The 15,139-nt window shown below is 36.9% G+C and overlaps 1 protein-coding gene across 2 annotated transcripts in view; it reads left to right on the top strand.

The window, feature by feature from the left end:
• TRPC4AP (transient receptor potential cation channel subfamily C member 4 associated protein) overlaps window positions 1-15,139 on the top strand; it is a 70,324-nt gene that overhangs the window by 3,014 nt on the left and 52,171 nt on the right. For both annotated transcript variants that reach the window (XM_004014517.5, XM_004014516.5), the window contains exons 2-3: window positions 10,721-10,849; window positions 13,197-13,313. In XM_004014517.5, the coding sequence (XP_004014566.4) occupies window positions 10,721-10,849; window positions 13,197-13,313 (246 nt within the window). The remainder of the gene's footprint in view (window positions 1-10,720; window positions 10,850-13,196; window positions 13,314-15,139) is intronic.

Genomic DNA, 15,139 nt, shown 5'->3' with positions numbered 1-15,139 from the left:
AGTGCTGTTTCTTGGTATATCCCACACAGTCCCATGGCTTTAAAGAGTTCTGGAGTCAGATTACTTAGATTTGAATCCCAGCTCTGGTGCATACTTGCTGTGTGTCTTTGAACAAGTAGTTTAATTTCTTTTTGCCTCAGTTTCTTCATTTATAAAATAGAGATAATCATGGGTTCTAGCTTGGTAAGGCTGTGGTAAGGACCAAGAGCATTTATACATGTAAAGCACTTAAAGTAGTGTCTAAAATATAGTAGGCATGCTATAAAGATTAGCAAGTATTGTTTTTAGCAAAACTATATTCTGATAGATCCTAAATCTGTATTTCCATCTTGGTTCCCCCCTTTAGTTCCAGTTGGATATATCCAAATACTTTCTCAGCATCTCCACAGACATCTAATGGGCACCTCAAAAACTTAATATGGCAAATACAGCCCACCAAATCTGATCTTCCTCAGGTCCCAAATGGAGCTTAAGAGGAGCCTGGGAGAAGACTCCGGGCTGAATGATTTAAAGTGGGCCTGTCCTATTGGGATTTTAGTGTGCCTTATTCTCATCTCCCCCTTTCAGTTTGCCCTCTGTCGGGGTAATAAAATACGCTGGTATGATGCTTTAGTGTTTACAGAGCCTGTCCAGATTTATCAGCACATTTGATCCCCAAAACAAGTCAGGTCTTATAATCCCTTGCCTAAAACCCTCCAGTGGCATCCCATGGCAGTTGGTATCAAATCCAGTTTCCTTCCCTGGGGTGCACAGGACCCTCCATGGTCAGTGGGAATTGTGGGAAAGGGGTAGACTAGGCAAGGCAACTCAACAGGTCATGACCCACCACACGTAGAGATACCACTTCAGTTTGGAAATCTAATGATAGGCTGGGTTATGGCATCCTGTTTGTTTCCCAAATTCCAGTCATCACTTCCTTCGTAATTATTGGTATATTTAAATTCTACCTGAGTGTTATTTACCTCATATGTATTGACCCCCTCTTTTTTTAAAAAAAAATTTTCAATTGGTACTGCCTCTTTCAGCCTTGTTCTAAGCATTAACATTTAAAACCTAGAGGTTCAAATCAAATACTGTCTTCTTTGCCTGTCAAGAATAATTTGATATTGAAAACCCCCCAGTAGGATAAATTCTTTTAAAAATATGGATAATATTTAAACAGCTTTTTATATTCACAAACCATAAAATTCACTTTTAATTATATTAAAACATAACAGATCCCATTAAAATGGATGCAAGCATTCATTGGTTAATATTACCAGAATAATCTAACAATGTCTTTTATCTTCATTAATTAAAGGTATTTAATCTTCATTAATCTTGAAGAAGGCTATTTACTTGCACTTAATTTATTTCGAGGCATTTGATATCTTACACTTAGAACTGAACAAATAAAATATACATTTTATGTTTATGGAGTTCAACATTTATTTAAAAAGAAAAGCACTAAAGACAAAAATAAGTCAACAAAAACTGTAAATGTCTGGAAGTGTCACATTTACTAAATAGGTTGACAGCTTAGGCAGCATGATGTAAGAGATTATCACTCCTATAAACTGTCAAACCACAAGTACTCCAAGAGAAAAAACCCATACAACACCTGCCAAAAATTCAGCTTTGAAGATGCCTGGATGGTGGCTCTTTTCATCATACTACTCAGATGTTCACAAGGAAAACAAAATCCAGATGATTATTTTTAAATGAGAGTAAATGCCTTGTAAGACAAACTGGTAGTAGTAAAAGAAATTCCATGTGAAGTTGAGTATTTTGAATGTGATTTGGAGAATCTCTGGGTATCACAAACCTTGTAAAAAATAACCGCAGTGCACCCACTCTTCACCCCAAGTTCCACTCTCCCCAGGCAGTCCCTGCCCACACTGTGGCTGTTTTCTTTTGCAGGCGAAGAGTCCACGAAACAGGAAAGCCAGTATTCTAAATGACATAAGGCTAATACTTGACTGTACAGTTTTAAAGGTTATCTATTCTCTTCCTCTTGTAGAGGATTAGGGTTTAATTCACAGCACCCTGTGCCACATGTTTGGTCTCTGTGATTCTCCTAATGTGGTTATGTCAGTTTTGGCCGTTGGTATTTTCTTTATGATGATAGTGATAAGATATAATTGTTTACGGCAGAGCCATATAGTATGCAACAATTATATTCTGTATAATGTGTTTTTCTTAGTTAAAAGCTCCCCTTTCTTCCCCTACTTTTTAAATTGAGACCTCGGTATAGTAGAATTCACCCTTTCAGTGTATAGTTCTGTAAGTTTTGACAAACACACATAGTTGTGTGACCACCTCTGTAGTTAAGATTCAGAAAGTTCCCCTGTAGTAGTCTACCCTTCCCCACCACCATCCCTTGGCAACTGCTCATCTGTTGTCTATCCTATCATGCTGTTTTACTGACTGTCACAGAAATGGAATCATTCCATATGTAGACTTTTGAGTCTGGTTTCTTTCACTGTAATCATCCTTATAAAATTTGCTTTACTTTTTATTACAATTTACTACCAAGTTCTAAAACTCCTACTTTTTTCTTTTAAAAAGAAATTCTTCTTGGAACCCTCTGGCCTGCTTCAGCTTGGACTAATTACTTGCTAGAATAGCTGTATAGCTGAATTTGGGGGGTTTCTCTTCACCAAATTCAGGACATTTTATTTCTTTTTCTCATGTTTTGGATCTCTGTTTTCTGAATTCTGTGTTCCTTTTTCTTGGAGTACATTCTCTAGTAGCCACCTAAGAAAGCAAACATGGGAGGTAACTTTCTTTTAAGTTTGTATGTCTGAAAATGTCCTTTTTTTCTTATACTTGAGTATTTAGTTTAGCTGGGTATATAATTCTAAGTTAGAAGTTATTTTCCCTTAAAGTTTTAATGGCATATTATTCCATTATCTTTAAGCACTTGGTGTAACTGTTGAAAGGTTCTGTTCTCATTCCCCATCCTTTGTGCATGACCTATATTCCCACTCCTTACCTCCTAAGAGCTTGTCTTCTGTAATTTTAGCTATAATATGCATTGATGAAAGTTTTCTCATTCATTGTGGGTACACTTTGGTAGATGTACATTAAAACATGTAACAACTATAATGAAGTCATGTCTATCACCTGACTAACCCCTCTGCAAAACGATTTCACTGAGTGTTCTCTTAGGATCTTCCTATTTTTAAAAGACATTTTCTCTCCTTTGAAGTTTGGGCTATGGTTGCTTTGAAGTTTGGGCTATGGTTGAAGTTCTATGAGAACTTCATAGAATAAGTGAGATGTGAGTTGGTTCTGAAGAATCAGTAGACTTTTAACAGTAGCATAGATATTTCTCAGGAACACCATTGAGAAAGTCCCTATAACTGGCCATTAGAAGACAGAAGAGAAAGTGAAGTGCTCCTGTGGGAGATCAGTGGGAGATAAGTTTAGATATTTGGGATTAGGGTGGGGAACGTAACTAACATTTATTGGACATCCACAGTGTGCCATTGTGTGTATAGTTGGCTTTTTTTTTTAAGTTTATTGTTAAATATTTGACCTTTAAAAAGCTGTAATAAGTAATACCAGTGTGTTGCCACAGTAAACATGTACCCATGGCCAAATTTGAGAAGTTATTAATATATTTAATGCCCCTTTCATGTCAGTCCCTCCCTGCCGGAGGTAACATTTGTTTTGAGTAGCATATACACATGTACAAAAGGGAGGAAAGTCAGTCTGCCTTAAAAATGGCCTGCTGCCACCTCTGCTATCTCCCTCCAGTTCTACTCCCAGATGCAACTCTGGTTATTGATTTCTGGTGGATCCCTCTATCTAAGCTTAGGAAAGCAAATATGTCGCTATGGTCTTCCTTACACAGGTGATACTGTACTATACATACTATTGTGTAGTATGTATACATACTATGTGCTTCTAGCTTTTTTTGCTTACACACGTATTCTAGAGATCCTTCCATAATCAGTACATAAGATTATTTTAGGCATTTACAAAACTTTCTGTGTTGAAATGCACAAAGATAAATGAACAGCTCAAAATTATCTACTGTGTAGCAAATACTGCATCACCTCTGTACTCCTTACTAACCTCTCTCTCTACTCTTCTTCCCCTCAAATGCAATCGCTAGTCTAACTTCTAACTTTGCATTTAGTCATACTAGTTTTTATACAAATAGCATCAGGGCTTCCCAGGTGACACAGTGGTAGAGACTCTGCCTGCCAGTCCAGGAAACGCGGGTTCCATCCCTGGGTTGGGAAGATTCCCTGGTGGAGGAAATGACAACCCACTCCAGTATTCTTGCCTGGAAAATCCCATGGACAGAGGAGCCTGGTAGGCTATAGTCCATGGGGTTGCAAAGAGTTGGACACGCCTGAGCACGCGCATGCATACATACATACATAGAATCAAACAGTATGTACTATGTCTGCCTTCTGCTTTCTTTCAGCCTACATTGTGAAATTCATCTGTGATGACAGGTAAAGCTGTAGTTCATTCATTGTCATTGCTGTATAGTATTAAACCACAGTTCAGTTCAGTTCAGTCGCTTAGTCGTGTCTGACTCTTTGCGACCCTGTGAATCGCAGCACGCCAGGCCTCCCTGTCCATCACCAGCTCCCGGAGTTCACCCAAACTCATGTCCATCAAGTCGGTGATGCCATCTCTGGAGTTATTTCTCCACTGACCTCCAGTAGCATACTGGGCATCTGCCAACCTGGGGAGTTCCTCTTTCACTATCCTATCATTTTGCCTTTTCATACTGTTCATGGGGTTCTCAAGGCAAGAATACTGCAGTGGTTTGCCATTCCCTTCTCCAGTAGTTCATTCATTTTCATTGCTATATAGTATTAAACCCCAGTTAATTCCTTGTAATTTTGTTGAGTATTTGGGATCTTTCCAGTTTTGGGTGGTTTTGAATAATGTTTATGTGAACATTCTTGTACTTCTCTCTTTAAGCGTATCTGTGCAATTTCTTGGGGGTGTATACTTAAACATAGAATTGCTAGGTTATAGGATGTACATAGGTTTAGCATTAGCAGCTAAACAGTTTCCTAAATGGTTGTACTAATTTACAGTCCCACCAGCAGTATATGTGAGCTCCTGTTCCATGTTCTGACTCACCTGTGGTGTTGCCAGTCTTTTTAATTTTAGTCATTCTAGTGTGTGAGAAGTGGCGTCTTGTGATTTGAGTTTGTGTTTCCCTCATGACTAGTGAAGTTAAGCATCTTTTCAGGAGTTCATCGGCCATTTGGACTTTCTGTCTTGTGGATTACCTGTCTAAATCTTTTACATATTTTTCTGGTGGGGTTTTTCATTTAAAATAAAGTTCTTTTTATTTGCTGGATATGAGCCCTTTGTAGTTATATTTGGCAGATATTGTCTCTTATTTGGTGGCTTGGCTTTTTAGTCTCACAAAAGATCTTTTGGTAAACAGAAGTGCTGAATTTTAATACCACTGTTTTCCCTTATGGTTTTTGTATTCTATTTAGTAAATCTTTACCTGCTCTAAGGTCATGAAGATACTCTGCTTGTCTTCTAGAAGCTTTACTGTTTTGCCTTTGCCATTGAAATACATGTTCTAGGAATTTATTTTGGGTGTGGTGTGAGCTTTTCCATAGAGAGATCAAGTTAACCAGTTATTTATTGGAGAGTCTTTTTTGTCCCTCCAGTGCTCTGGAATGTTTGTTTTCACGTCTGTTTCATGTCTGTTCTGTTGCTCTGATTTGTCCATTTACCCTTATGCTAATATCACATTGTCTTATTTTCTGTAATTTTATGTGTTGATTTTGGTTATAGAACATTGAGTCAGAAGAGTAGCTTCTCCTGCTTTTCTTCAAGAATTCCTTGGCTCTTCTTGGTCCTTTGCCATTTCCATATACATTTTTGAATGAGTATGTACATTTTTACAACAGGATTTTGATTGGGATTGCTTTCAGTCTATTCAATACTGCACACTCATTCTCTCCTTCCCTTACATCTCTTTTTTTCTGATATAATCTTCCTTAATCTCTCTTGATGCTATTTTACAGTTTTCTATGTAGTGTTCTTTGTTAGATTCATTCCTTGGCATTTGATATGATTTGGTGGTATTGTAAATAGCATTTTTAAAGCCATGTTTTCTAGCTGTAGCTGTAATATAAAAACAGGATTGGTTTTTGTATTGCTGCAGCGTTTATACTGCTCCTGTATTTTAATACTTTAGATTATTTTGGATTGTGTATGTGTACAGTCATCTGCAAGTGTATCTGCAAATGAAGCTTTTATTTTATCCCTTCCTATCTTACAACTTTTTTTTCTTACCTAACTGCTGTTTGGGATGTTCCTTTACAGTGAATGAAGTGGCATGTTACTGATTTAAGAGGGAGAGCCTTAAACACTTAACCATTAAGTATGATGTTTGTTGAATATTTTCTGTAGATACTCTTATTAGTTCATTTCTTTTCTGAATTTCTGTGTTGAATTCTATCAAAATGCTATTTCTGCATTGAGATGTTAATATAATTGTTTACCTTTGTGTTATTAATATGATGAATTACACTGAGTAAACTTTTCAAATATTAAACCAAATCTGAATTTCTGATTCAAAACTTCATCCTTTTTATAGATTGCTAAATTTGAGTCCTAATTTTCTTATTAGGCTTTTTTTCCTTCTGTGTTTATGAATGAGAATGGCCTATAATTTTCCTTTCACCAGGTTTTGGTATCAAGTTTATCCTGGCCACTAGTCATAGCTTTAGTTGGACCCCACAAATTTTGATCTGTAGTATTTTCATTGTCATTTATTTCAGAATACTTTCAAATTTCTCCTTGGATTTCTTCTTTGACCTATGCATTTTTAAGAGGTATACTTTTTAATTTATGAACATCAGGGTTTTATAATTATCTTTCTGTTACAGATTTTACAGTGATTGCACTGCAGTCAGAGAACATAGTTTGTGTTTTGATTCATTTAGATACGTGTTAAAATTTGTCCCATGGCCCAGCAGCTGTGCATTTTGTAAATGTTCTGTATACTTGCAAAGAATGTATAGAGAGTAGCTATTAAATGTAGTGTCAGTTTCTGCAGTGAAGCCATCTGGAATTTTGATCGATTCGGTTCAGTCACTCAGTTGTGGCCAACTCCTTGGGACCTCATAGACTGCAGCACAACAGGCCTCCCTGTCCATCACCAACTCCCGGAGTTTATTCAGACTCAGGTCCATTGAGTCAGTTATGCCATCCAACCATCTCATCAATATGGAGAATATTGTCATATTAGAAATGTTAAGTCTTCCAATCTCTGAGCATGAATGGCTTTCCATTTATTTAGGCATTCTTTACTTCTGTAATTTCTTTCGACGATGTTTTGTGTTTTATTGTATAGATCTTATATTTTGTTACATTTATTCATAAGTATTCTTTTTGATGCTGTTACAAATGGGATTGCTTTCTTATTTTCACTTTTGGATTGTTCATTGCAGATGCACAGAAATTCAGGTGATTTTTATATATTCATTTTGTATCCTGAAAGCTTGCCAAACTCACTTATTAGCTCTAAGTGTGTGTATTGGTCTCCTTTGAAAAAAATGTCCGTTTGGGTCTTATGCCTATTTTTAAATTGGGTTGTTTATATTTTTTTCCTCAATTTTTTCTGTTGAAGTATAGTTGATTTATAATGTTATGCTAATTTGTGCTAATTAGTTTTTTGTAGTTTTGATTTGAGTTGTGTGAGCTGTATATGTTTTAGATATTAATCCCTTATTTATATCATTTGCAAGTATTTTCTGTCATTCAGTAGGTTCTGCCTTTTCATTTTGTTGATGGCTTCCTTTGCTGTGCAAAGGCTTTTAGGTTTAATCAGGTCCCATTTATTTGTATTTGTTTCTTTTGCCTGAGGAGACAGATACAAAAAACATACTGCAATGATTTATGTCAGAGAGTGTTCTGCCTCTGTTCTCTTCTAAGAGTTATGGTTTCTGGTCTTACATTTAGGTCTTCAACCTATTTTGAATTTATTTTTTATACTGTGTGAAAAAATGTTTAGATTTCTTTTTTAAAAAATTTATTTTATTGAAGTATAGTTGATTTGCAATGTTGTTACGCATTTCATTGTTTTACATACAGCTGTACAGTTTTCCCAACACTGCTTATTAAAGAGGCTGCCTTTTCACTGTTGTATATTCTTGTTGGTTTTGCTGTAAATTAATTGACCATAAGTGGTGGGTTTCTTTCTGGGCTTTCTGTTTCCTTCCGTTGATCTGTGTGTCTGCGTCCATGTGCCAGGACTGTGCAGTTTTGGCTCCTGTAGTTTTGTAGTATAGTCTGAATCAGGGAGCGTGATACCACAAGCTTTGTTCTTCTTTTTATTTTCCAGGATGGTTGTGGCAGTTCTGGATCTTTTGTGGTTCCATATACATTTTAGGAATTTGTTCTAGTTCTGTGAAAAATGCCATGGCTAGTTTGATAGGGATTGCATTAAATCTGTAGATTGCTTTGAGTGTATGGACATTTTAACTAGTTTTCTAATCCAAGCACACAGGATATCTTTCCATTTCTATTATCATCCTTAATTTTCTTCATCATTGTTTTATAGTTTTCAGAGTATAGGTCTTTCACCTCCTTGATTAAGTTTATTTCTAGGTATTCTTTTAATGTCTTTGGTTTTGGTATCAGGGTAATACTAGCCTCATAGAATGAGTTGCGAAGTGTTCCTTCTGTTTTGTGGAAGAGTTTGTGAAGAATTTGCCAATTTCTGTTTAAATGTTCAGTAGAATTTACTAGTGAAGCATCTGCACTTGGGCTTTTCTTTATGGGTCGTTTCCTTCCTTCATCCTTCCCTCGTTTTCTTCCTTTTGTATTAAATCACTAATTTGATCTCTTTAATTGTTTTAGGTATATCAGATTTTCTGTTTCTTCTTAAGTTAGTTTCTGTTATTTGTGTCCTTCTGAGAATTTGTACGTTTCATCTAATTTATGTAGTTTGTTGGCATATAGTTGCTCCTAGTATTTCCATGTAAACCTTTTTATCTCCTTAAAATTGGTAGTTGTTTCCTCTTTCATTCCTGAATATATAGTAATTTGAGTCAATGTAAGTTAGTCAGTGTAACTGTTTTCAATATTGTTGGTTTTTTCGAAGAACCAAATTTGATTTTGTTGATTTTTTTCCTGTTATTTTTCTTTTTCTCTATATCACTTATTTTTGCAAGGATCTTTTTAATTTCCTCATGCTTGCTTTGGGTTGGGTTTACTCCATTTTTCCCCTAGTTTCTCATGATGGAAGATAAGGTAATCTGAAATTGCTCTGCTTTTTAATATAAATGTTTATAGCTATAAACTTATAAGCACTGCTTTTGCCTAGTCCCATGAAGCCATTGTTGTTTTCTGTCTTTTTCCTTTCAAGGAAGGGAAAGGTGTTTTTTTTCCCCATTGTTTCGGGGTTTGCCTTAATTTGAGTTTGCTTGAAGAATATAACATTTCTGATAATCATTTAGACCTACAGAAATGGTAATTTCCTATGGTTCACCCTAATACAAATACTCAGAAACATTTCATTATCTTTCATGACCCTTGAATTATTTTATTTTCACAATCTAAGAAAACAAGCTCAGGAAGAGTAATGAATGGGACTTGTCCAAGATCAGAGTACTGATGTGTATTAGGATAGGCCAAGCAGTTACTGAAGACCTGCATGTCCTTTGTAGGCTGCAGGGAGCTTTTGATCTAATTGAGGGACAAGTCTACATGAAAATAATTCACTTCTGGCACCGATAATGCCATATCCCCAGAATAGACATTGCCGTGATTAATGAACCTGTCATTAGACTAGGCTATTGCTCATGCCTTCAGACGCTTCCTGAGCCCCTGCTCCGTGCCTGGCGTTCTTTGAGAGAAAGAAGGCGTGCACAGTAAACACAGCCTGGCACCTGCTCTCTAGCGGCGGGCGGTGTTTAGGACAAATGAACCAGTAATTATGATACCGTATGATAAATGTTAGATAAGGTCCCAGACCCTCTTAGAAAGGAGAGAGAGGAAGTCCTGTCAAGGAAAGTTTCTGTCTTTTTGGCTTGCATTTTGAAGGGGAAGGAACTTTCTAGGTAGAAGAGACAGGGAGGAGGAGGAGCTTTCCAGGTAGGAAAGACGCCCAGAAATGTTCTGTGGCATAGAGTCCACCCTTGAACAGCACAGGGGCATAGGGGCCCCTTCACAGTCAAAATTATTGTAAAACTTAAGAGTCAGCCCTCTGTACCCACAGTTCCCCTGCATCTGTGGATTCAACCAGCCATGGATTGTGTAGTACTGTAATGTTAACTATTGAAAAAATTTCTCATGTAAGTGGACCCATGCAGTTGAAACCTGTATATGTGTGTGTGTGAATAATTATCCCTCTTGCTCCCACCTTAGGTTTATTTTCTCCCCGTACAGGTGGCATACCTGTATGTCTATACAGAGCCATGTATGGGGGAATAAACACATGCAAAGCATAGAGAGAAAACACATACATTTGGAGCCTGGAGTGTGCATTGGGCAAAGAAGAAGTTAAGAGAGAAAAGTCGGTGATAGAATAGGAAGGGGGTGTATCATAAACGAGGAGCTGGACTTGGGCCTTACAGGCTGTTGGGGAACTTCTGAAGGTTTCTAGAAAGACCTTTGACTGACTTGTCCTGGGTGGGTTTGGGAGCCAGCTGCTCTCCTTTGCTGAATGTTCTAGTAGTTCTTTCCTCACCAGTAATAGTTTCCTCTTTTTTTTTTGTTTCCTTTGGACTTACAGTTCACTGAAACTTTTTTGACGGAAAGGGACAAACAGTCCAAATGGAGTGGAATTCCTCAGCTGCTCCTTAAGCTGTATGCGACCAGCCACCTCCACAGTGACTTCGTTGAATGCCAAAACATCCTCAAGGTAACTGTTAGGGGCGTTGGAGGGGCTGCATTCAGGGCTTCCAGGTGATACTAGACATCTGGGTTATTCCTCTTCTTCAGTCTGCTTTTTAAAATAGCCTGTATTTATTGAGTAAGCTGTAGAAAATTTGGGAAGTTCAGAAAAAGTGCAAAGAAGAAAGTAAAAATCACCTATAATCCCACCACCCAGAGATAATCACCATTAAGTTCCCGGTGTGTATACTTCTGGGTTTTATTCTCACTTGTTTTGTCCTAGTACTTGCCTAAGTAAGGAGGCCTTGCCCTGGGATTGGGATATATTCTTTTTCAATGGGATTTAAAAGGTCCCGTTTTGGTGAGACTTCAAGGAAGTGGCCTTGCGGTTGTTGATAAGTATGACCGACATCTGAAGGTAAAGAGACTTGGAAAGAGTGCAGAGACATCCAGGGCAGTCAGTTCTCAATCTGGAGTGTGTATCAGAGTCACCCGGAAGCCTTGTTAATGGTGGGCCCTGCCAGTAGAATTTCTGATTTAGTAGGTCAAACTTCATACTGGGAAAGCAGGTCCAACTTTGAATTTAGATTACTGGCTCTAATGTAGCTAAAATCTATTCAAGTTATATTTGATCATAATAAAATATGTTTTTCATATGTGAAGTTCTGTTTATTATTTCGCATAAATCATTTATAAATATTAATAGGGCCAGATAAGTTTAATCTTTACCTTTCGGAAGAGATGTTTTGTCTACACAGCTTTTTCTGTAAATTGAAAATCATTCCCAAGTAAAAATTTATAAAAAGACGTTTGTGTTCTTGATCTTCTCACAGTTTGATTTAGGATAGAAATAATTACAATGTCTTACGCTTGCTTGAAAACATTTTGTGAAGGATTATACATTATTTCATTTGATTCCTGCAAAATCTCTGAGATATGAGGTAGATGAAAGAGGGAAATTCATATTTGTGAGTGCTTGCTATGTGATCATCGTTTCTTTATGCATTCAACAAATACGTGAAATTTACTATGTACCAGGCATATTTAATTTTCATGATAACTCTGTGAGATGGGTGGTATTAGTAGATTAGTCCAAAATACTTGGATTGCATGTAACAGTAACCCACTCAGATTAGCGAAAAAGATTATTTATTGTCTCACATCTTCAGAAAGCAAAGATGTGAATTCAGGGGCCAAATAGAGTTAGGCAGTCTATTTCTTATCTTGACATCTGTGTGTGGCCTCGTAGTCTTCCACAGAAGTAGGGCTGTTACCTGAAGAAGAGAAAAGGAGATACTGAGCAGGAAAATCCAGATGTCTTCTCCATTTCCTTTCTCAGTTGAGAAAACAGACTCAGCATAATCCACCCGCCGTCATGTGGTTATCATTATGATGAGCCCAGATTTGTCCTACTCCTGAAACCAGCTTCCATTGTACAGTGTTGCCTGCAGAATTACATTCTAGTTTTATAAATGAGAGAAATGAAACCCAGAGGCAGTAGTTCTCCCACTAATTATGTGACCTTGTACAACTTGTGATTTTTGTTTTTTAACCTGTAAAATGGGTCAAACTATACTCACTTCATTGAATTATTTTAAGGATTAAATGGACTTAAGTATATAAATCCGGTGCTTGTCATGTAATAGGTTATCTGTAAGAGAGAGTTCTGCTTTCTCTTGATGAGTGGTACTTGGACCAACATCAACATCACTTGGGTACTTAGGATAAATGCACATTCTCAGGCCTCAGCCCAGACCTATTAAATCAGAAACTGCAGGTGGGACCCAGCAGCCTGGGTTCTAACATGTCCTTCAGGTGATTGGATGCTCACCACTGTATGAGAACGACTGCTCTAGTCCAGTAGGTTCCGTCTTCCCTTGAGGTTCTTAAGAAGAGAGCATGGTGAGTAGGACCCTGTATTCTTCCTATTCTTTCTCCTGTTTGACCCACAATAGGTATGCTTTCTTTTGTAAGCACAGACTCAGGAGCCAGACATCCTAGGTTTAAGTCCTGACTCTGTCACATTACCCTGTTTGACACTGACAACTTCTTTGTGTCTTAGTTTCCTTATCTGTAAAATTGGGCCAGTACATTACTGTTGCATCATAGAGTTGTGAGGATTAAAAGAGGTAACTTATGAAGAACCATGCCTGGTACATATAAGTATTTAATAAGTTAACTTCTACTATGATTACAACAACTTTTATCATATCAGCTTTTCTGTAAGTTGGCTCTTTTTTTGTTGTTGTTCATTGTGGAGGCTGTTTTTGGCCTCATGGGAATTCAAGTTGTGACTAAAATGCAAACTGTTATTTTGGTGTCTGGTTTGTGTTGGATAGTAAAACTCAGTGTCTCTTGGTATCCTTTTTCACTAGGAAATTTCTCCTCTTCTCTCCATGGAGGCTATGGCATTTGTTACTGAAGAGAGGAAACTTACCCAAGAAACCACTTATCCAAATACTTATATTTTTGACTTGTTTGGAGGTGTTGATGTAAGTCATTGTTTATTATTACTACTGCTATTTAATGGCTATGGCTTGGGAACTTTCGAAATGGGAATTAGGAAGCGTTTTAGAATTTATAGCAAGCATTTCAGAATTTTCTCCTTTAGAAGCTCCATGATATTCACCTGTGTTGAAATACCATAGCTTTTACATTGAAAGAGTTGATTTATGGGAATTGATAATAATATCAACTTTTTTAAGGCACAAAGTTAATGTTTCCTAGTTCAGCTGTGATTACTAGTTTCTTCTTTGTCCTTCCAGAGATGTGATATATATATGTGTGTGTGTGTGTGTGTGTGTGTGTAAATAGTTACCCTGACTGCCCCCACCTTAGGTTTATATTCTCCCCACATAGAAGTAGCATATCATATATACAGGTACCTTGCTTGCTTTTTTCATGTGATTCTATAACTTGGGGGTAGATTCATTTTAATATGTGTAAATCTGCCTCATTATTATTAACAGCTATATAGTATCCCCCGTATGATTATACCATTATTTACCCAGGACTTAGTTGATGGACATTTAGCTTTCTCAGCACCTTTCGTATAACAAACAAGGTTGCAGTGAAAGTTTTTGTACATGTGAGTACTGTATACTTTTAGGATCAAAGCATGTGTCTTTTATTGTTTATAAACTTACCAATTTTATGTACCTAAAAGACTTTTATCAATTATATCCCCAGTAACAAAGAAGAAGATTGCCTTTTTATCCACTCCATCACCAACACGGTGTGTGTATGTGTATTTTTATGGACTTTGTTATTGAGGTATAACTTGCATACAGTGAAGTATGTCAGTGACTGTGAGAAGATAAGTTCACCTTTGCCACCCAAACCATGAAATAGAATGTTGCCAACACATAGTAGCCTCCTTCACTAAGCAATATGTTTTAAGTATTTTAAATATTTGCTAAGCAGGTATGAGAAAAATGATGTTTCTTCATAGCTTTTTTAAGTTTTACTGAGATACAGTTCACATCATATAATTCACCCATTTAAAGTGTACAATTTAGTAGTTTTTAGTGTATTTGTAGATATGTGAAACCACCACAGTCACTCGAGAACATTTTTATCACCCAGAAAAGAAACTCCATATGTTTAAGCTATCACTCTCCCACTCCTCCAGCCACCAGCCCCATCATAGGCAACTGTTACTCCACTTTGTCTTTATAGATAACCTTGTCTTGGACATTTCATATGAACAGAGTCACATAATATGTGATCTTTTGTTATTGGTATGTTTCACTTCGTTTCATGTTTTCAAGGTCCATCCCCGTTATAGCACGTTTCAGCACTTTATTCTATTTTATGGTTGAATAATACTCTACTGTGTGGATATACCACATTTTGTATGTTCATTTTTCAGTTAGTGGACACTTGGGCTATTTCTACCTTTCGACTATTACAAATAATGCTGCTCTTAACGTTTGTGTACAAGTTTGTGTGTAGAAATATCTTTCCATTAATCTTGGGTGTATACCTAGAAGTGGGGTTGATGGGTCATATAGTAGCTCTTGTATTTAATCCTTTGAGGATTTATCAGACTGTTTTCCAAAGCAGCTGCACCATTTTACATACCCACCAGCAATGCACAAGGGTTCTAATTTTTCCACATCCTCTTTAACACTGGCTATTCTCTCTACTTTTGATTATAGCCATCCTACTGGGTGTGAAATGTTACTTCATTGTGGTTTTGATTTGCGTTTTCCTGTTGCCTAATGCTATTGAACATTATTTTATGTGCTTCTAAGTCATTTGTTTGTCTTCTTTGGAAAATATTGTTATTATGAATTCTGAGAGCCCTTTATATAGT

This window comes from Ovis aries, chromosome 13 (assembly GCF_016772045.2).
Source record: "Ovis aries strain OAR_USU_Benz2616 breed Rambouillet chromosome 13, ARS-UI_Ramb_v3.0, whole genome shotgun sequence".
NCBI classification, from domain to species: domain Eukaryota; kingdom Metazoa; phylum Chordata; class Mammalia; order Artiodactyla; family Bovidae; genus Ovis; species Ovis aries.
This window is presented reverse-complemented; position numbering and strand designations above follow the sequence as displayed.